The 22,695-nt window shown below is 39.1% G+C and overlaps 1 protein-coding gene across 1 annotated transcript in view; it reads left to right on the plus strand.

Moving 5' to 3' along the window:
- The window catches only part of LOC126169898 (probable cleavage and polyadenylation specificity factor subunit 2), a 169,497-nt gene that overhangs the window by 56,658 nt on the left and 90,144 nt on the right, over positions 1–22,695 (plus strand). Inside the window, exons 7-8 of the mRNA XM_049920681.1 lie at positions 7,489–7,611; positions 11,763–11,863. Of these exons, the coding sequence (XP_049776638.1) occupies positions 7,489–7,611; positions 11,763–11,863 (224 nt within the window). The remainder of the gene's footprint in view (positions 1–7,488; positions 7,612–11,762; positions 11,864–22,695) is intronic.

Genomic DNA, 22,695 nt, shown 5'->3' on the forward strand with positions numbered 1-22,695 from the left:
TCGCGAACCTCAAAGTTTTTATTTCTTCTCCATGGATTTTAATACCTACTCCAAATTTTTCTTTTGTTTCCTTTACTGCTTGCTCAATATACAGATTGAATAACATCGGGGAGAGGCTACAATCCTGTCTTACTCCCTTCCCAACCACTGCTTCCCTTTCATGTCCCTCGACTCTTATAACTGCCATCTGGTTTCTGTACAAATTGTAAATAGCCTTTCGCTCCCTGCATTTTACCCCTGCCACCTTTAGAATTTGAAAGAGAGTATTCCAGTCAACATTGTCAAAAGCTTTCTCTAAGTCTACAAATGCTAGAAATGTAGGTTTGCCTTTCCTTAATCTTTCTTCTAAGATAAGTCGTAAGGTCAGTATTGCCTCACGTGTTCCAGTATTTCTACGGATCCAAACTGATCTTCCCCAAGGTCGGCTTCTACTAGTTTTCCTGCACTAAAAGTGCTTATCAAAGCAAAATTACTCTGACATACTTTGGGTAATGTTCACTTGACACATAGTCATACAGCAGATATGGAATGATTTTATTACATGCATGATACAGTCAGCAGATGAAATTGCACTGAATGCCTTACAACAAACAAGTTTACAGGTTAAGGATAGTGTTGAAATTGTAGCAATTCTAGATTCACTTCTGGAGGAGGTTGAGCAGATACTACAACATGCACAAAATATTAGATCACATTACTGAAACTTGAACAAGGTAGAGTACCCAGTGTGGAAATAATCCAGGTTCACAGAAATGCCAGTAGGTCAGTGTTATTGTTGCTGACAGTAAAACTTATCAGTGGTTCAATTGAAAATGATAGTCATAACTCAGTGTACTAATTACCAATAACTTTGATAGACAGTCTCTGACTTCTAATAAAACTTGCACTGCTGAATCTGAAATTAGAAGATGCTGTCATTGTTAGCAATAATTAATGAGTCGGCGGAGCGTTGCTGCACTCTGGCCTAAGCAAGCATCCAGCAGCAGTGGCGTATGTAATCTCTTGAGCATGTGTTTACTCCGATATATCCCATTTGTTGCTGTGTCAGGCAGTGACTGTCCTCACTTGTGGTTTTGTCATGAGGTATAAATTTTGCCATGGGTCCACGTTCTTCAGATGATGCCACACTGATACATGGCAGATGATTTTAATATCACAACACATGAATATTGAATTGTAAGGTCTCTTAAAGTTGAGTGGTCAGCTAGTGGGCTTAATAATATGTTGTTGCAACTTGTAGAGCGGCAGATTCTCCGCAGAATCGTCGAGGAAAGAAATATATGGAAAACACTAACAAGAAGAAGGGACAGATGATAGGATATTTGTTTTGAGTACATAAGCTGCAATTGCTACTCTGAGATGAAAAGGTTGACACAGGAGAAGAATTTGTGGCAGGCCACATCAAACCAGTCAGACGACTAATGACCAAAAAATAAATAAATGAATTTCCGTAGTTCACAGTGTAGTATAATATTCTCAACAATCATAGTTGCTATGGTGGCAGATGATTTGAATTTTTTATTTTCATAGTAAGATTTGAAATCCAGTTTCACTTTTCCATTAAGTTGTATACTTATCATATAGTAGTCTAACAGTGGGTAAATTTCATATTATTTTATGGTTCATTTGTTGTACTCAAACTGTCACAGATGACTTTATTCACGAAATGTATAGTGAGGATATTCTATTTAAGCTTATTAAATATACATCTTCAGTGTTTAATTTTCTTTGACACAAAGCAGTTATTTTTTGGTGAGCCATTTAGGCCAGATTGATATTGAAGTAACTGTTGTTGATTTTCCAAGTGCCCAGTCCTACTATCCATCCATGTAAACGATGTTGGCTGCAGGCTTATTATCTAATACTTACAGTGCTTTTATCACTGCAGTTGATAGCACATTTAAAGAAATATCTGCGTACCATATTGTTGCCCCAAAGAAGAAAGAGGACAGTGGTCTGTGGTTTTTGAAATAATAAAGAATATCATCTAAAAGCTATTTGACACCACTTCATTGTCACTCCAAAAAATGCTGACCTCTCAATAAATAGGTTTTTTCCCCCCTAGATAAATCAAGTGCCTCTGTTTCCTTCTGTTTGGTGGCTCACAGTTGAGAGTGTCTAAAAACTTTCTGGCACATTAAAACAAAAATTATGTAAAATTTTCCAGAAGTTAATAGATATTTCCACCTTCTAATTAATCATGATACTTTGAAATAGTTCTTTGTCACCAGAATCTTTTATTTTGAAGCTCATTTTCACATGTAAACATTTCACAGAAAATAAATGTTATTTTCATTTTCCTGCCATCTGCAAAACATATGTTTGGGTTGAAAAGGCAAGAATAACATTTTGTGTTCTGCAGAACAGAGTTGTAGAAACCAGTTCATAATTAGCATTGAAGTCTTTTGCAAAGGAGTCCTTAAATAAAAGTTGTCATTTAACTTGCCACATCAGAATCGAATAAAATCTGAAGCTTTTAATGATGGCCCCATCATTGTCACCAGGAGCGAATTCTGATTGCTGTGAAACACAAGGTTCTCACTTTTGTGTGGAGAAGAGAACATCTGATTGACAAGCTCACATTATGTTGTTGGCATGGAAATACCGATTTTGAAGTGATGCCCTCAGATTATATTTGTGTTATGCAGCATCACTTGCAATGCCACCACCCATATTAACAGATATACTAGGTAAAGTATTCATTTTTTATCTTTCTTTATCAAGCACACATTTACATAAATTGCTAATTGTGTAACTGGTGTTTTTTAAAGATGTCACACACCCAATTTTAGCAGTTTCAATAATCGAGACTCCCAGCAGTTTTAAGAATGAGCCACTACCTTCATCTGTTCAAACATAGTCTTGTGTTTATTCATTCCACTATGCTCTGTCACCACTGATTTTTTTCTAAGTTTGTGTATATGAGGTGGCGTGGATATTCAGTGTAATAATTAACAGTAGTCTGTGCAGACCACCCCAAGTAACTGTTACCACACTCACATGGGATATTATAAATCCCAGGGACATGTCGCTATTATATGTCACTTGGAATATCAGATTTGCGGTTGTGATTTTCTGATGTAAGTTGTTGTAATGATTAGCAATATTGTGTGAGCCAAGATGGAGGCAACCTAATAGTGAGGTGCCATTATGCTGTTATGTATGTGTAAATCACTAATGTCCAACTTTCCCTCCAGTGATCATGGTTTTGTGAACTGAAACCTCTAGAAGAATACAGTTGTGTTGGTACAGCTGGCAGTTTACAACCCATTATTTCAACTACTTGACAGATGTAGGGTTTTACTTCAAGAAAATTGTAAAATACCATGGTCCATGAGAGCATACATGTACGACATTTTGCTAATTTCATTGTACTTACTACAGTAAAACCCCATTCTAACAAATCTCTGGGCACAGAACTAATTTTTCCTTAAATAAATATTTCCATTCAGTAAGGATTTAGCTCCAGTATGTTAATGAAGTCCGCAGCACGCAGTCTCACGGTAGCATTCTTGTTTCTCGAGCGCAGGGTCCCGGGTTGATTCCCGGTGGGGTCAGGGATTTTCACCTGCCTTGAGATGTCTGGGTGGTGTTGTGTCGCCTTCATCATCATCATTCATCCCCATTACAGTCGGAGGAAGGCAACAGCAAACCACCTCCATTAGGACCTTGCCTAGTATGGCGGTGTGTATCTCCTGCATCGTTCCCCTATGCTCTGTCAAGAAGCATGGGATTTCATCATCATGTTAATGAAATGACCCAAAAAACTGGGGATTTTTGGTGCTTATTTTTTCATTTTTTTCATTAGGCCATACTTAATCACAAACGCACATGGCTTGAACCTAGATAATCCTGAAATATATATTAATGCCACACATTAATTCAGTAAGCATTTATTTTAAGATCACAACTAAAATCATCAATTGGTGTCTCAATTTAAAGGCAACATACAGAAGAAAAAAGAAATTGTTTACATTCAAATGTTAATTCATTCAACTAGTGACATAGATAAGTGCGATTATTCAAAAAGGAACAACCCATAAACATTATCCTTTATTTCGTGAGAAAAGTAATTGAGATATGTAGTTTGCTTTTTCCTGGTCAGCATAACATGCTGATCAAGAACTGTTGCTTTGGCTGGTCGATATTGGCGAGAACCAACTCATCTACACTGGGTGAGGAAAAATAGTTTAACAGCTGCAACAAATCATTGTGCAGATGAATCACCCTCCTCCTCCTCCTCCTCCTCCTCCTCATCATCATCATCATCATCATCATCATCATCATCATCACAAACCTTTGTCCAGCTCTGCTTGATTCTTTACAAAAACATCACACAATCACTTACAGCTACCTAGTGTGCAGAAGTCTGAGTGTTGTTATAACAACAGTCTTGAAATCTCAAACTTGCTGCAATATGTGATATGTGTAATAGCATGAAGGGTAATAATAATAATAATAATAATAATAATTTTAATTTTCGTCTTCTTCTTCTTTTTCTTCTTCTTCTTCTTCTTCTACAGCAGCTGATACTGACCCACAGCCAATAAGGTTCAACACAGCCTGCAACGAACATTTGCATAGGTTTCTAAATATTCGTTCTCGTTATGCCCTTTCTGTAAAAAAATGAAACTGGCCTCTGCACAAGAGCCAGTCTGTATTCAGCTTTCACAGGGTGAATTATGTCCAAGTCTCAAGGCTGCAGGAGACTTATCTGAAAAAGAAATGATGAAACATTCTTGTTAGCTTTGGTTATGTGAGGCATCTGTTAGTAATGAGAATAATCTTTCTTTCTGCTGCACCCATCTCGGCTAATGATGTTGTAGGTACACAGTAATGTTTTTATGTTTGTAAACCCAAATTAGTTTAAAATTTTCCACTAATTAATGGCAGCAACTTACCACTGCCGTCATATTTGACACACAGCAGGGCAGTCATTCTTTCTGTGCTTTAATTTGCCCCCATGACATTTTCCCCACTGAACTGAATAGCCCTATGTTTTTGGGGAAATTAAATTATGTTAGCTCCCAGTTCCATCAACATTGATGTTTTACATTACGCGACATGGCAAAATATTTTATCTTCCAATGTTCAGTACTGTCTCCACTTAAATTTTGGTAAGAGAGTGAGAAGTTATCCTGCCAGTCATTTTATGTGCTAAAATATACAGTCCCGAGCTTTGAGGTGATTTTTTGAATCTTCTTTCATAATAAATTTCCACCCTGGGAGTGTTTGTGCTTCACAAGTCATAAAGCCATTTTATTAGTAAAATAATTGTTTCTAAATCCTTAAAGGGCCTACACACCTTCAGTCTAGCTTCATAGCTTATCACGTATAATGTCGTGTGTGATCGCTAATCTAACAAATACTGCATAATTCAGACAGGCTGTCTGCCTGTGCAAGAAACTTGTCTTAAGCAATGATGCACAGTGAAATTCCCTCTTCAAAGTCTTGTCATTGCATGTCACCTGAACCTGTTGCTGTCATTACCTCCATGTAGAAGGAAAAAGATGTGATTTTGCATTTATTGAAAGATTTGGGAATTGCACTAAACATTGTGATATTCACATTTCATATTCCAACTGTGTGAAAGAAAGCTACTATCTATTATTTTCAATACAAATACTAAAACTTTCTGGAACCTGGTGTGACTCGGGATGATGTAAAAAATGTAAAGAACTTTCAGTCTGCTTTTCTGAAAGAATTAAAGAACCAATATATCTGCAACGACACAACAAAAAGTGCAGCTCCTTTGCTGTTCCTCATAATCACTTTATTGACATGAACTTTCCACGGAATGGCGGAATTGAGAGAAATGGCAGAAAATGGGATGTAAACTACACAACTTGAATTCAACTAACGGTACAGATTTTGATTTTATTGGATAGCTGTGCAGTTACAAAGAAGTTGTGTGGGCACCTCTAAATGATGAAGCATAAATGTTATTCATTTTTAATGTAAAAGGGTCATGAGCTTCAGCTTTCAGGAATGCCTGGTTATCTTTATATATATATCGCACATACATTTGTTTTCTACGTCAAAGAGTTTGATATTCCAGTTGTCTTCATCCTCAAGAGTAATTTTTAGGCTTCTGCTGAATCTTAAGCTTTCTTATTTTGATAGCTATAAATACACAAATCTTGCAGTGTACAATTCAGTACTCTTTGCATGCTAAGACCTAATAGCAATGTTTTCTGTAATGCCAGATGACATGACATATATGTGGAAAATGGCTGTCATTCAAAATTATCGACCAAAGATTATTGCAAACATATTTGCAATAACAATCAATTTTAAATTATTGACGTTTTCTCTAGCAGCGGTCTGAAGCAACTTTTTCAAAAATGTTAAGTGTTGTCACATAAATAAGTTTCAGTTTGCAAGCTTTAATATTTATTCCTTAAATGAGGGCTTTCTTTTAAGCCAGGTCCACTATAGTTAAATTTCAATGACATTGAACTTATGGCAATTTCACAGGAATTGACAGAAAAGCGTGAATTCCTTAAAATAGAATTCATTAATACAGGGTTTTACTTTAGCACATACAAAGACTTGCGACTTTCTTCAACATTTCCGTTATTCTACATCCTTCATTTGTTGCTGTTTCGGTTTGATCACCACTAATTTGTTTCTATTTTTGGCTTTTTTGGCAAAAATATTTTTACAAGTTTTCTGAAGTATCTTTAAATAGAAGTATTTATGACAATTTCAATAAAATGTTTTCTTCATGGACTGGACACTTTAGTTTGTATATTATTCTCATATCAAAGAGGTAAGTAGTATCATATTTTATATCATAATCAAGTTAGAATGAGTAGCTTGTAGTTTGTTTGCAAAGAATACGTCTCAGCAACTCTCTGATAAGTGTTACCTAGATATCACATGCGTTGTAGCACTTGTGGTCATTACAGTGTACTAACCCAACCATTGAAACAAGTGGACCAAACAATATTTTTCTCATTCCGTAACTGTGACATTAATTCAGTGTCATATTTTAATGATTTTGAGAAGCTAGGGAATTGTTTGTTTATGTCCATGTTTCACGTAATAATAAAGATTTTGAGCCATTTTACTTTATAGATCTCCACTGTGGGGATTGCACTTTGTGTTTGATGTATTGGTGTGTAAACTACTGCACAAAGATTGTGTTGCCGCACGGGGTAGCTGGGCGGTCGGAGGCGTCTTGTCACGGTCTGCACGGCACCCCCCGTCGAATGTTTAAGTCCTCCCTCGGGCGTGTGTGTGTGTGTGTGTGTGTGTGTGTGTGTGTGTGTGTGTGTGTGTGCGTGCGCTGTCCTTAGTGTAAGTTAGTTTAAGTTGTTTTAAGTAGTGTGTAAGCTTAGGGACTGATGACCTCAGCAATTTGGTCCCATAAGATCTTACCACAAATTTCCAAAAAAATTTCAAAGATTGTGTTGAAATAATATTACTGCTCATTTTCAGTGGTATTTTTTAAATTACTTGTAATCTTATGTTGTTGGCTTTCAGATTGAGTGGATGAGTGACAAATTAATGCGAACCTTTGAAGGAGCAAGGAATAATCCTTTTCAGTTTAAGCATCTACAGTTATGTCACAGCATAGCTGAACTCAGTCGAGTACCAAGTCCAAAGGTAAGGAAGTATCAGTTAACTTCGTATAACAAACTTTTCTCTGTTACCATATTTGACCGAGTAATTCTTTTGTTAAACATTTGTTTTATTTTCTTGATCAAAACCTCATAAAACATTTAAATGTACAGTTAAACCCCCTTTGTACAATTTAGTGGACTCACTCAAAGAAGTGTAAAATGCAGGAAAGTAAAAAAATATGGGAAACAAGCAAAAATGAATAAATTATTCTTGCTGTCAATCTCTTTATATTGTTCAAAATATGAAATTAAAACAATTTAAATTTTACGTATTTAAAGTAAACTGAAATAATAACTGTTTTTGTTTCTTTCTCACAGCAATTAGCTCTACTCGTTCGTGAAACCCCGTTACAAAGATATCCTAATGTGAGACTTATTATTGATAATCATTATTAAAGTATGGTCAATAAAATTTGTGACACAATATTGGTTAAAATATTTAAGTTGGCAGCCTTCCTAAACAGAGAACGATAAGCACGAATCTATAGTTTGTTGCGAACAAGGAGGTCGCTTGATTCAGGGGCGGCCGGGGTGAGAAAGAGGGCAGAAACTCTTGTCATGTTATGGAGCAACTTGAGGAGGAATGTTCATGTCTGACGTCAGGTCCTACCAACCTAAGACAGTGTTCCTAGTACTGATTAACATATATCACGCAGAGGTAACAATAATTCCTGAAAGACCATTACAAAAACACCTGTATTCAAAAGCTGTGTTTATTTGTACAAATGACTGTGGAATTGCATTAAAGCTGTTGCAAAGCAACGCAATGAGTGGAGGGAAGGTTGCTACTAGAGTCACTGTCAGATTGTGATTATCATTAAGGCAGTGACTCATCATACTTTCTCACCCTTCCAAACACTGCAAATCTATAATACAGACAGCCGTGACCCAACGTGCTGACAAAGTCTTGCTTACTGCTCTAACACTGCATCACATGATCAATAACTTTGTGTGTAGTCTGCATTTTCTGCTTTGTTCCAGTGCTGACTTTGAGCAGGAGTATGATGCACTTTTTGCAGAAATCTATATGAAAATCAGTCTTCAAGGTCTTGGTGATGTCAAAGAAAACCTAAAATGAGGGAAATGTTTAAACACAGAATTGTTAACGATGAGAAAGCATTGTATTGAGAGAATAGGACTTCTGGTGGGATCGACAAAGAGCAACGTTAAATGCGGGAATGTAAGAACAGGGTTTTACTGTATGTGACAAGGCATCCTCTGATAAAAAGACTTTTGTTGACATTTGCTTCAACTATGCTACAATAAGATTGTATATCATGTAGAATCAGCTGTTTATTTTTGTTTAATACATGGATATGTATGCTATATAGTTTCAATTCTGTATACATTCTTGTATCATAAATATTAGTAGAAATAGTCTTTTAAATATTGCTTAATTAATTATGCCTATTTGTAGGTGCATCTGTGATGTGTTTATAAATTAAGAACAGGTCACATAATGTGGAAAGAGATTATCAGTGGCAGAAACCTTTTAATGTAACAGAAAAATGTGAATGAGTTGTGCATACAACGTATTTACCTTAATATGTAATATGACCCTCTCCTTTGTAAGAGTATCCATGAGAAATTTTTTTTAACATATTCTGAGTAATCAAAACTTCAAACTGTTTTACTGACATAAAGTATCTGCCAAAAAGTTAATGTTATACCAATTCCTAACGTATGCCATTTATTGATGGTCTTGCATTTTAATAATGCTAGAATAAATAAAACAAACAAAAAGAAATTGTTTACATTAATTTTCAGACTGTTTACTTTTCCATCTCTTTTGCTTACTAACCCTGTAGTGTCACTATTTTTAATCATGGTCATTATAATAGCACAGCTGTGAATTTTGTATCTTCATTGTCACAAATATTTGGCTGTTTCTTCCGACTATGTTGCTATGTATGAAGCTGTCGTTACGGTGGAACCTGAGAAACAGGAGGAAATACATAATTTTGTGTTTTAGGTTGATAGAAACTATACAGGTCACACAATTGATCCCCATAGTGTGTTGATATCAAGATTGACACTGACGTTGATAGCTGAAAAAACATGGAAAGCACATGTTGTGACTGCAAGTAATGTGGCCTAAAATTTGTACGAATGAACAGGAACCTTTTGAGTCTCACCAACATGAAAAAATATGTAATTTTAAAATTTTTCACATAATTAACCTTTACTATCATAGTAAGCAATGAGTACAAAAAGAATTTGCAAAGCGTAAATAATCAGCTGTTGTAAGGATTTGGTTCATTTGGAACCACTGGGACATACAGTTTTCAACCACCCATCATTTCATCTGTTATATTTGAAGACAAATTCATATTTTTCCAAGACAGACTCCCACACCCCAACTTCCATGAACTCATAATGTCTAAAAGAAATTGTAGTCTTATATAACAAGCAAAAATGGGCCTTAAACTTAATAAAATTTTGTGTCATGTGATCCAGTGGTTTCATTGCGATAATACTCATAAAAGTAGTAGTGCAAACTCAAATTTATGTTACAATAACTTGGATATACTTACTTATAAGAAAAACACGTCAGAATCTTCTACAATCATGTAGCACAATCTCCGCGCAGACTGTTGCTTTGAATGCTATAAGTGACTTCTACAATGACTACTTTTGCAGAATTACCCCAGTGCACCACTTTTAGTCTCTGTTTTGCAGTAGCATTGGTGGTTTCATGTGAAAAAGACATAGATACTTAAATATGGTGCTTTCAGGCAGAAACCATAGAGCTCAAAGGGCTAAACTGCAAGACACATACAAATAGTCAACATCAAGAAAGCGAAGTAGCAGTTGTATTCGAGAGTCAGCGAATGAGTCTTCAATAATGAGATACAAACTCCCAACCACCTGTCAGGTTGGGTGTTTATTTCCTGCCAAAGGCCAACAGGCAACCCCACCTATGTGACGCACTTATTACTCTTGAAGTGAAAGTACATGCTACACAGGTAATATGTTTGCCACTCTTGGAATTGGTCTCCACATAATTTAAGTGGCAGGATATTATACATAACAAATCAGAAAATAATTTAAGTTTTGAATTACCTACATCTTCTCCCTTGTCTTCCTTCCTCCATTCTCTCTCTCTCTCTCTCTCTCTCTCTCTCTCTCTCTCTCTCTCTCTATCCATCCCTTTATCCCTTTCCCTATCACTGATCGCTGTCTCCTTCCCGCCCCACTTCCTTCCTCTCTTATTTAGTCCCTCCCTTAGCTCTTTTCTAAAATGGAGGTTTTAATAGCAAGAATTATGATGGCTTTGGTTGGAGACAAAATGCATTACAAGAGGGCTCAAAAATAAAATGTTCCATATGGAAATCAAATGGAGAAGAAACTTGATTGTTTCTAAAATGTAGAGGACAGGCATGCAAACTAAACAGGGGTTTATATGATGTGAGATAAAGTAATGGCAAACATTAGGTGAGTGAGAACTAAAACTAGTAAGCTATTTCTGTTTTTTTTTTTTTAATCTACATCATATGTCAGTAAACTATTCATCATTTATCTACCAATTAATAGTTACTTTTCTCATTTTACTCTGAGAAACTACAAGGGGTGATCAAAAACTTTCCATTCAAAGTCCTTACAGTCCAGAATGGGTATGACAATCGGGCAAAATCACTGTAAACATATAGATATGTACCACTGTCTGCTCTTCGGTAGCCAAGAAAAGAGTGACAGCATAGTGGTCCTGTTTTTACGAACTTGGAAACATCGCCATATTTCGTGCTTTTGCATGTGCGCGTGCGCCCACACACACACACACACACACACACACACACACACACACACACACACAATTGGAAAGACACAGATGCCACATTAATTCTTTTTGTATATGTTAGTGCGTGTATACCTCTGTCAGAATCGCAATGCATTGCACGTGTGGTACAGCAGTGTCGTAAGATGGGAATTTTTTGATTGTCCACTTTTATATTTTTCTGTTAGTTGCATGGGAAGACTGTGTGGGAAGACTATCATTGTATGATGATACAAAGAAAACTATATAAAATCTGTCAAATCAGATGCATGTCTCATTATTATGGAATTATAGATTCTGTGGAATCTACCAAAATGGTAGACATTGTCTTTAATATATGATGGTTTTGTTATTTGCAGGTTGTTCTGGCCAGCTCTCCTGACATGGAATGTGGTTTCTCACGCGAACTTTTCTTGCAGTGGTGTTCTAATCCTCTTAACAGCATCATTTTGACCAATAGGTAAAATACCGTGCCTATTTTTAGAAATTTTTGTTAATTACATAGAAGTAGTGTTGGCCATAAGCAGATGAATAATTAAAGGAAAATGTTGAGCAACCAGGAAGTCGTAGCTTACCTTTTTCCTTTTAACTGCTTGAGCTGTCTGCATGGTTTTGTGTGGTTTTATAAATTGGCTTCAGGAAGATTATGAATTACCACTAAAATTGTAGCAAAAAACTAAATTCTAATTAGCATATATGGAACAAATCATTACATTCATTTTTCTATGGGGTATGTACTGGTAAAATTATCTTCAATTATTTAATTTATGACTAATAAATAGTGCTTTTATCTAAGCCTGTGCAATATACAGAGTGGCTTCTGGAGAATAAGAGGGGGCTCCAATATCAACAAGAATTTCTTTACAGCAGGTGGACAGCAGTAGTGACAGGTTTACCCAGTTGATGATAACTCCACTCTTATTGAAGCGACAGTAGAACATTGAATATCATTGAGCTCTTTTCTTGTTAGGAAATCTGCTACAGATACCGTGTTGTCCTTCAGCATTTATTGGGGAAGTTTGAGGCTACTTCATAACCATGACTGAAGTTAGCAAAACTTTGTTTGCTCTCAGTAAGAAAGTGATAGTCAGTCGTGAATTTGTTTTTCGTGGAGCCTCAGTTGTCAAGCATTACTGCCTTCAAATACGAAAATCAACAGTGAGACACTGAAGGAAAAAAGCCTACTTTGTAGTGCTCAAAGGGTTAGCTCTTCCAGCACGATAATTCTGTCGCATGGTATTGTTAGCCAATTTTTACCAAAAAAACAAAATAATGGTTTTGCACCAACAGTACATACAGTTTCTCCCCTCCCCTCTCAGTGCACGCCCCCTCCACTGCCCTCACTCTGTGTGTCTTGTTCCTGTTCCCTAGAATGAAAAAGGACCTAAGACAAGGAGGAGATGAAACGAAATTCACCAGATAAAATTACACAGTCAAAAGACATGATTTTTAAAAATAGAAATTCACATCAATAGGGGGTAACATTGCGACAAGTATGGACACTTATTAAATTTTCAGTCAGTACAGAATGTGTATGTGACAGATAAAAATATAAAAATCTTAGGACTGTCTGTGTTTCTAGCTGTAGGCCTTTGGATCTTTAGTGTGCTCTTAAATCACTGCAGAACTCTGCACAGATTTTATTTATCTGTATTTGCATTTATAAATTCATTCCCATAAATCAGTTTGTTTCCTAGAGCATTGCTGGTCTCCCTTGTTAAAACAGGTCGAATGGGCTCTATAACAAACCATGGTATGTTGTGTGGGCAGTCAGAACACCAAGTTTAAACATCGCACATGAGATCTTCACAAAACTCTACACAAGTCAGTGGAAACATAAAGAGATGACGGTTTATGTTAAAGTTGAGAATGTAATTAAAATATTGTTTACAATAGGAAGGAAACTCAGTATTTCCAAAATATGAGGATCACCTAGAAAGCAATGCACCACTTTTTTTCAACCAATAACAATGGTACTAATGTGAAACTTAAGATATGCATTACTTGAAGTTTGTGGAGTGTGTGTGCAAATTTTCTGTTTCCTCTGGTAGATAACATAGTAGCAGCAGTGTTTCAAAATGGTGTCTGTAAATGATGTATGTTACAAGCAGTGTGTCTTCAGTGAATTTCTCACTGTGTAGCAAGAAACTGTTAGCAACACTCACAAACATTTGTGTGCAGTTTATGGAGCATCTGCAGTTGACAGAAGTACAGTTAGTCACTTGGCAAGAGGATGAGGCAATTACAAGAAGGTGATTCGGTAGTGCTCCAAGATTAGCAGCTTTTGGTGAGGCCATCAACAACTGTTACACATGACAAGGTGCAGCTTGCTTATGTGCTCATTCACAAGAACTGATGCATAACGACTCTGCAAAGAAAGCATGGATGCTGTCATCCATGCCCGTGATTACTCAGAAGTATGTGCTTGGTGGATTCTGCACTGTCTTACTGTGGAACACAAATCTCTGAAATAAAACTTTTCTTTTGAGTTGCTGCAACATTTTGAAGCTGAAGGGGAAGCCTCCTTTTCCCAGATCGTGGCAGCTGATGGAACATGGGTTCACCATTTTCAGCCTTAAACAAATTGACACTTGATAGAACAGTGTCATACTCGTTCTCCACAGAAGAAAAAATTCCAAGTAACTGCTTCCACATTAAAGTCATGATAACTGTGTTTTGGGACTCTGAGGGTCTTATACTAATTGATGTAATGCCAAGAGGTAACACCATTAATTCTGAAGCATGTGTGAACACATTAACTAAACTTCCAGCTACTTCAGTGCCATAACAACCCATCTGATGGTTTGATTCAACATGTTAACGCTTGGTCTCACATAAGTTCGAGGACTTTGGAACACATCACTAAAGAGGACTGGACAGTGTTAACTTTTCCACCCAGAAATACCTCCCACATGCTTCCACTTATTTGGGCCGTTAAAGGATGCCATTTATGGAAGACATTTGGAGGAAGATGAAGAGGGGATTCGCACAGTGGGTGGCTTCAAGACCAAAACAGGAAATGGTACCAATAGGGCATACACACCCTCATGCCTCACTGGAGGAAGGCCATAGAATGGGAAGGAGATGAGGTTGAAAAATAGGGAGCATAGAAGAAACATCATATTTTAAGTTCAAATGTGTGTGAATTCCTAAGGGACCAAACTGCTTAGGTCATCGGTTCTTAGACTTACACACTACTTAAACTAATTTTAGCTAAGGAGAACACACACACCCAGGCCTGAGGGAGGACTCAAACCTCCGACTGGAGGGGCCTTTCAATCCGTGACATGGTGCCTCAGACCGCACGACTTGTGTGTACATTTCATTGTGTTCAATAAATAATTATTGAAGAGACAAAATGTGGTACATTACTTTCTGAGAAATCCTTGTATTAATTTAGAACCTTTGGTCACTCCATTGGAGGGTGAGTGATCTGGTGTAGATTTATCAGGGTTGTTGGTCTGACCATAACCGTGGGAGGATCAAATCCAACCACAGTCACACTGGAACAAGTTGATTTATTTCTCATGCACGGCAAGAAACGGTGCCCACTTACAGCTGAGGAGGAGGTGTCGAGCCGACGGTCCTTGGCGGCAGTGCATTGTCATATTCTCACATGCAACTCTTACAGCTCAGCACATCCGAGGAGCTGAGCACTCTTTTGAGATGATAATTCCCGGCCAGCAGCCAGAGCTGTAGCAATTTCTGGCAATGCAGGGTGTCACTGCTATGCTGCAAGTAGATTGTGCCTGTGACCTGTCACAGCAATGGCAGAGACAAAAAATGGTATCCATAGAGCAAACCTTATACCTCGACAAATGGCTCGTGGCATCTAACAATGGTTGACACTAAGTGGGTCAGTGGATAAATGAATCCTACTTCAATCCTCAGCCCATCAGAGCTGATGCTGGATCATGCTGGCGGTGATCCTGTGGGATGATGGATGTTGATGATTGCACTAGCAGACAGGTGGTAAAGTTATGATGCTTCCCCGTGGCACAGAGCGGTAACCTGCTTCACAGTGGTTGCTGACGCTAGGCTTCATCACCGGTTGGAAGGCCAGTACTTACTCCAGGGTCAGATGTGTTGACATGCAGATGCCTCAGGCGTAATGCTACAGGTCGTACTGGATTTCAGTAACACTACTGGTTGTTGTACAGGTGGTTGTAATGTTGTACTGAGGCTGGCTTCATGGTGAAATGCTGTGACAGCTCCTTTTTGCAGTCTTTTGTGGTTATGACAGAAGTGGCTTGTGGGTCCCAAATTCCATGCTGCTGTTGGATCTCTAACTGTGTGGATAGTGACTCTTTATTTCACACTGTCTGCACTGGAACACTTTCACATTTTAGTGAGACGTGACTTCCGTTTTTACACTGAGCACAACTTCACATTATAGTCCATACAGGCAGTCAATTCTCTTGAGCTTGTAAGTTTTGATGAATTGGATATTATATGTACACTGGTCAAACTATTAAACTTTTACAGAGTCTCCATTGGTTTTGTTAACCTACCACCCCAAGGCCATTGCAGTAGTTACCATAGCTTTGTTCAACATTATGGGAATTCTGCTCATACTTTATTGGGTACAGCAGCAGCTAAAACCCAAAACAGTGCAACTAATGCCCTCTGTTCACTTAATACAGAAGATCTTTATTTGTGCTGTTGCTGGCTGTCAGCTTGTACATATTGATATTCAGCCTTCTAATCCTGTCTACAAAATTATTGATTGTTTCCTCTTGCTTTTGCACAATGCTATTTAATTTGTACACCCACTTGGGATTGTAGTCAGGATTGGAAAGTGGTGTGGGCTTGTAATTAATGTATTATATTCATCTTTGAGAAAGGGAAACCTTATTGGTTTATTGATCATTGGGATTACATGTTGGGGATTGCCAGAAGTACAAACAATGGTACAACAGCATTGGATGACAAATCGTCCTTTTCTAGCATGAACTGGTTGACTGTTGCTTCAGTGGAAAGGCAAAGGACTATGAAGGTGACGTCTTTGTAAAATTTAAATAATAAAAATTACTCTTGTAATGAAATAGAAAGCAACCATTTGCATAAAAGAAATTTAATTTTTTTCTAGTAGTATTAACCACACAATCACAGCATTTTGCTGTAAGCCTCTTATTGTTTACACTCGCAAATAATCCAGTAGGTATATCCTTCTGAAGAAGGGCACCAAGTGCCTTAAACCAGAAAAAAAATTAAATTTCTTCTGTGCAACTGATTGCTAATTATTTCATTACATACAACTACAGTTTCTGAGGATGGATAAAATACTAAAAATTACTCATGTTCTGGGCCCTCTCCCTGAAAGAAATCACCATGGGTGAATTCAACAATCTCAACAGGGCCTTAAATCTAGGGATAACAATTTTTAAATTTCATTTAACAATTTAATATTTTTACATTTAACAATTTAATATTTTTACATTTAACAATTTAATATTTTTACATTTAACAATGTAATATTTTTACATTTAACAATTTAAATCTCGGAATGTGAGTACAGTTGTTACATCACCATACGGTGACTACAGCTGGCATCACAGGTCTATGACAGTGATAGTGTTACAAAGTTAGCCCAAGCTGGTTACAGACAGTTTTAAGGAGTACAAGTAGCTGAAACACTTGTATTACAAGGATTAGAACACAACATAAAAATAATTGATAAATTTTTTGAGATGGTATTTAAATATTAAAGGAGAAGTGGACATTTGACTTCTAGCGTTACTGGTGGAATTAACAGACTCAGTGTGATTTGTAATATAATAGGGGTCACATGATGTTGGAAGGCCTGCTCATCAGAATGGAGTTGTTTTAAGATGGTGTGGGCATGTAGTGTACAACATCCTTACAGCACCCAGGTAATCACCAGGGCAGCATTGTTCAGTTGCCAACTTGACATTAAGTCGGATTGAAATTGCAGAAGAGAATTTTGAAACACAACAGCTTGTTTTAAGTAATCAAGGATATGTAGCATATAAGTAAAATTTATTTTGAGCTTATTAACACCACCAGTTATTTCCTCTAAGCAACATTATAACTATTTATTTGACCAAAGAAAAGTTTCAAAACTGAAAATACATGAATGTGCAGAAGGAACCAAGTCAGCTACTTGATTAAATCTCTGTGACATCAACCAGGATGATGTACGAAATTAAATACCTATGACTAACAAAAGTATAAAATGACAACTACAAAACATGATGCTTCTCATTGCATTAATGCATCTTATAAAAAAATAATTAATCATTTATAATAAACATCTGAAAGGTTATTCTGTTGACTAAAAATCAGGTGACTGCAAAAACCAGGTAATTAAGTTCAGATAAACTGGATGGAAAGACTTAAACAACAATGTGTGAAAATAAAACAGTATCAGATGAGCATAGTAATAAGACCATTGTTTGAAACAGTAACAAAGTAAGCAATTCACAAACCAGATACAAAATAATAAAAATTTTAACTAAAAAGCTGTTCTAAGTGAGATTACACAGTTCATGACAGTAGAAAAATTAGTCATCATTAACCTTCGCACATCATCTTGGTGCAATCCACTGGAATTTGTCCTAGGTACATCATTAGTTAGAATATCTGTACGCATTCTACTACATAATTCGCATGTGAAAGAACAGTATATAGTCACACTTAGTATCAGAATAGCAATCAAGGTGGAAGTCACTTCAGGAACAGTTATGTTAAGTAAAATACCATTCTGGTAGAAAGGTGTAATTTGGGTGGTAGCTTGTTTTAGTGATTTGTTGCTACTCCTGTGACATCGATTGAACCAAGGACTTCAGCAAGTCAGTGTGTTAGTATCTGAAAGAACTGATACGACAGGATGTGTACTGACAGAGAAGTTAAATTCCAGGATGAACAACAGGAATTGTTCAATAGTGGCATTCAAAGTTGTGTGGGAATCAAACTCCAAGTCCTAAGATATCACAATGAATACTTTGAAAAGGAGTTCGCTGTTATGTAACATTAGTCAGTATGCATGTGGAATGAACTTGGAACATACAAGCGAAATCAGAATGACTTTTCTGGAAACTATAAATCTACTCTGTAGGAATCAGTATGGGTGACAGGCGTGCGGCTCTTCGCCGATTTAAATGCCGCCCAACAGCGGTCAATCTTACCGCCTTTCGTATCGCGAGAGCCAGGGCACGCCGTGTCATTAAAGAGAGCAAGAAAAGGTCATGGGAGGAGTTTCTGGACTCCATCAACCGTTCCACTTGTTCCACAAAGGTATGGGAAGCCATCCGGAGGATTTCCGGTAAACGCAGCCGTTTACCAGTAGCTGCAGTCCTGAACCAGGGATGCCTCCTAACGACACCCAGCGCCATAGCTCAGTCACTGGCAGAGCATTTTGCACAAAGTACTGCCACTGCAACCCAGGATCCAGCGTTTCGTCACTACCGTGCGACTGTCGAAAGAGCGAATTTGAACTTTCGGTCGAACGGTTCTGAGGCCTACAACTCCCCTTTCTCCATGTGGGAACTTGAGTCGGCTCTTACTGAGACTTCTGACACTGCACCAGGTTACGACCGCATCCGGTACTCCATGCTTAGACATCTGCCAGCGGCGTCAAAGGAAATCCTCCTTGAATGTTTTAATCTCATATGGCACACAGGAGTGTTCCCAACCTCGTGGAGGGAGGCAATCCTCATCCCTCTCCTCAAACCAGGAAAGGACCGCACATGTCCCAGTAGTTATCGTAGTATCGCCTTGACAAGCTGTGTCGGAAAGACCCTGGAACGGATGGTTAACCGTCGTCTGGTCTGGCTGCTAGAGACCAGACAGCTCCTTAGCCGCTTTCAGTGTGGATTCCGAAAATTTCGATCCACAGTCGACAACCTGACCCTCCTCGAGGCGGCTATTCAGCAGGCCTTCCTCCGTCAGCATCACTGTATCGGTATCTTCTTTGATATCAGTAAGGCATATGATACTACTTGGAGACACTGTATTCTTGCACAACTGCATCAATGGGGCTTTCGTGGCCGCCTCCCTATTTTCATTCGGTCTTTCCTGTCTCAGCGGTTTTTTCGGACCCGCGTTGGTAACACACTGTCTGATCGCTTTGAGCAAAAGAACGGTGTCCCCCAGGGCAGTGTTTTAAGCGTTACCCTCTTTGCCATAGCCATCAACAGTATAACGTCTACAGTGAGGAGTCCAGTACAGTGCTCCTTGTTTGTGGACGACTTTGCTGTTTTCTGTTCCTCCTCTAGTGTTGCATCTGCGAGCCGTCAATTGCAACTAACGGTGCGGCGGTTAGAGGAGTGGGCTGCAAAGACGGGTTTTAGGTTTTCTGCCGATAAGTGTGTTTGTGTTCATTTTAATCGTTCTCGTCGTCTTTTTACGTTGCCTGCCTTGCATATGGGGGATACTGTCCTACAGTTTGGAGACACAGTGCGGTTTCTGGGCCTAATTTTTGACTCCAGGTTGTCATGGTTGCCACACCTACGTGACTTGAAAGCCAGAACGCTGAAGGCACTGAACATCCTCAAGTGCCTCAGCCACAGGTCTTGGGGAGCGGACAGGGCGCGTCTCCTTCAGTTTTATCGAGCTTTCGTGCACTCACGGCTGGACTATGGCTGCACAGTATATGGGTCAGCGAGGCCGTCTTATTTGCGGATCCTTGACGCTGTTCACCATGCTGGGATTCGACTGGCTACGGGTTCTTATCGGACCAGTCCCGTACCCAGCCTCTGTGCCTCTGTGCGAACCGCCACTTACCATCCAGCGGCAGCTCCTGCTGGTGCGCCAAGCTTGTAAGTTTCTTGCAGCTCCCAGCTCGCCTGCTCACCATCTTGTTGCCCATCCACCTCTGGATCGCCTTTTTTCCCGCCGTCCCTGGGCTACGTTGCCGTTTGGGATCAGAGTGCACCGTGTGCTTGAGTCCCTCGGTGTGGAGTCTGTACAACCCCAAATCCTGGGTTTTAACCGCCTGCCACCCTCGTTACTGAAGAGGCCACGTGTGATTTTAGATTTATTGCAGTACAAGAGAGATTGCACTCCTGCCACCGTTTTTAATGCAGCATTTTCTGCTATTTTATCTGAGCACCACGACTATGTAGCTGTTTTTACGGATGGGTCGAAACAAGGGGATTCCGTGGGTTGCTCAGTTGTTTTTCCGGATTGTGTCCTCAAGGTCCGCCTGCCTCAGACTTTTACTGTCTTTGATGCAGAATTGTCTGCGATCTTGCGGGCACTGGAGCCGATGAGACTTTCTTCCTCTCTTAAATTTCTTGTCTGTTCCGATTCACTCAGTGCCCTTCAATCATTGCACCATTTGTATCCAGCGGATAAAGTAGTCCAGACCATCCAGGATGCCCTCCTCCGAATACAGCGACTGGGGAAGGTTGTAGCTTTCTGCTGGGTTCCGGGGCATGTCGGCATTGCTGGGAATGAAAGGGCAGATCTCGCAGCCAAGGAGGCGTGTCTTGATCCACACATATCTCAGTGTGCTATCCCGTTGCACGCACTCACCTCGCTGTTGAGCTCCCGAGTCATGTGTCGGTGGGAGGATGAGTGGCTGGAAGTGACTGACAGTAAGCTCCGTCTAGTCAAGCCCACAACGCGTGTGTAGTGTACTTCCTTTCAGCCCCATCGACGGGACGAGGTTCCCCTCACTCGGCTTCGAATAGGTCACAGCCCTATGACGCATGGCTTCCTGCTCCGGCGAGAAGACCCTCCATTGTGTGGTGCTTGCGGCGTCCAGGTCACTGTGAGCCACATTTTACTGGATTGTGTTTTATTTTCTGACCAGCGGGCCTCGGCTGATTTGCCAGCGGACCTGCCAACTCTTTTAGGCAACACTCGGACGAATGTGGTTAAAGTTTTAAAGTTCTGTGCCTTGTCAAATGTTTTTACAAAGATTTTAGGGAGAGGATTTTAATTTGCTCACTGTGTGACAAGCTCGCCCATCTTTTATGTAAGTGGCCAGCCAATGACACTTTCCTGTGTCATTCTTGTTGCTATGTTTTTCCTTCCCTTAGGTTTTACTTTCTTATGTAGTATTTTCCCTCTTTTCCTGCTTTCTTTGAATGTGTTTTTCAGTTTTATTAGGTCTCTCCACATTCGTTCCTTTTAATGTGTGTCAGGGCGCTGATGACCTCGATGTTGAGCGCCCATAAACCCCAACACACACACACACACACACACACACACACACACACACACACACACACACACACACACACACACTCAGTATGGGTTTCGAAAAAGACGATCGTGTGAAACCCAGCTCGCGCTATTCGTCCACGAGACTCAGAGGGCCATAGACATGGGTTCACAGGTAGATGCCGTGTTTCTTGACACAGTTCCCCACAGTCGTTTAATGAACAAAGTAGGAGCATATGGACTACCAGACCAATTGTGTGATTGGATTGAAGAGTTCCTAGATAACAGAACGCAGCATGTCATTCTCAATGGAGAGAAGTCTTCCGAAGTAAGAGTGATTTCAGGTGTGCCACAGGGGAGTGTCGTAGGACCATTGCTATTCACAATATACATAAATGACCTTGTGGATGACATTGGAAGTTCACTGGGGCTTTTTGCGGATGATGCTGTAGTATATCGAGAGTTTGTAACAATGGAAAATTGTACTGAAATGCAGGAGGATCTGCAGCGAATTGACGCATGGTGCAGGGAATGGCAATTGAATCTCAATGTAGACAAGTGTAATGTGCTACGAATACATAGAAAGAAAGATCCCATATCATTTAGCTACAATATAGCAGGTCAGCAACTGGAAGCAGTTAATTCCATAAATTATCTGGAATAAGCATTAGGAGTGATTTAAAATGGAATGATCATGTAAAGTTGATCATTGGTAAAGCAGATGCCAGACTGAGATTCATTGGAAGAATCCTAAGGAAATGCAATCTGAAAACAAAGGAAGTAGGTTACAGTACGCTTGTTCGCCCACTGCTTGAATACTGCTCAGCAGTGTGGGATCTGTACCAGATAGGGTTGATAGAAGAGATAGAGAAGATCCAACGGAGAGCAGCGCGCTTTGTTACAGGATCATTTAGTAATCGCGAAAGCATTACGGAGATGATAGATAAACTCCAGTGGAAGACTCTGCAGGAGAGACACTCAGTAGCTCGATATGGGCTTTTGTTGAAGTTTCTAGAACATACCTTCACCGAGGAGTCAGGCAGTATATTGCTCCCTCCTACGTATATCTTGCAAAGAGACCATGAGGATAAAATCAGAGAGATTAGAGCCCACACAGAGGCATACCGACAATCCTTCTTTCCACGAACGAGACTGGAACAG

Source organism: Schistocerca cancellata, chromosome 1 (assembly GCF_023864275.1).
Source record: "Schistocerca cancellata isolate TAMUIC-IGC-003103 chromosome 1, iqSchCanc2.1, whole genome shotgun sequence".
Classification (NCBI taxonomy): Eukaryota; Metazoa; Arthropoda; class Insecta; order Orthoptera; family Acrididae; genus Schistocerca; species Schistocerca cancellata.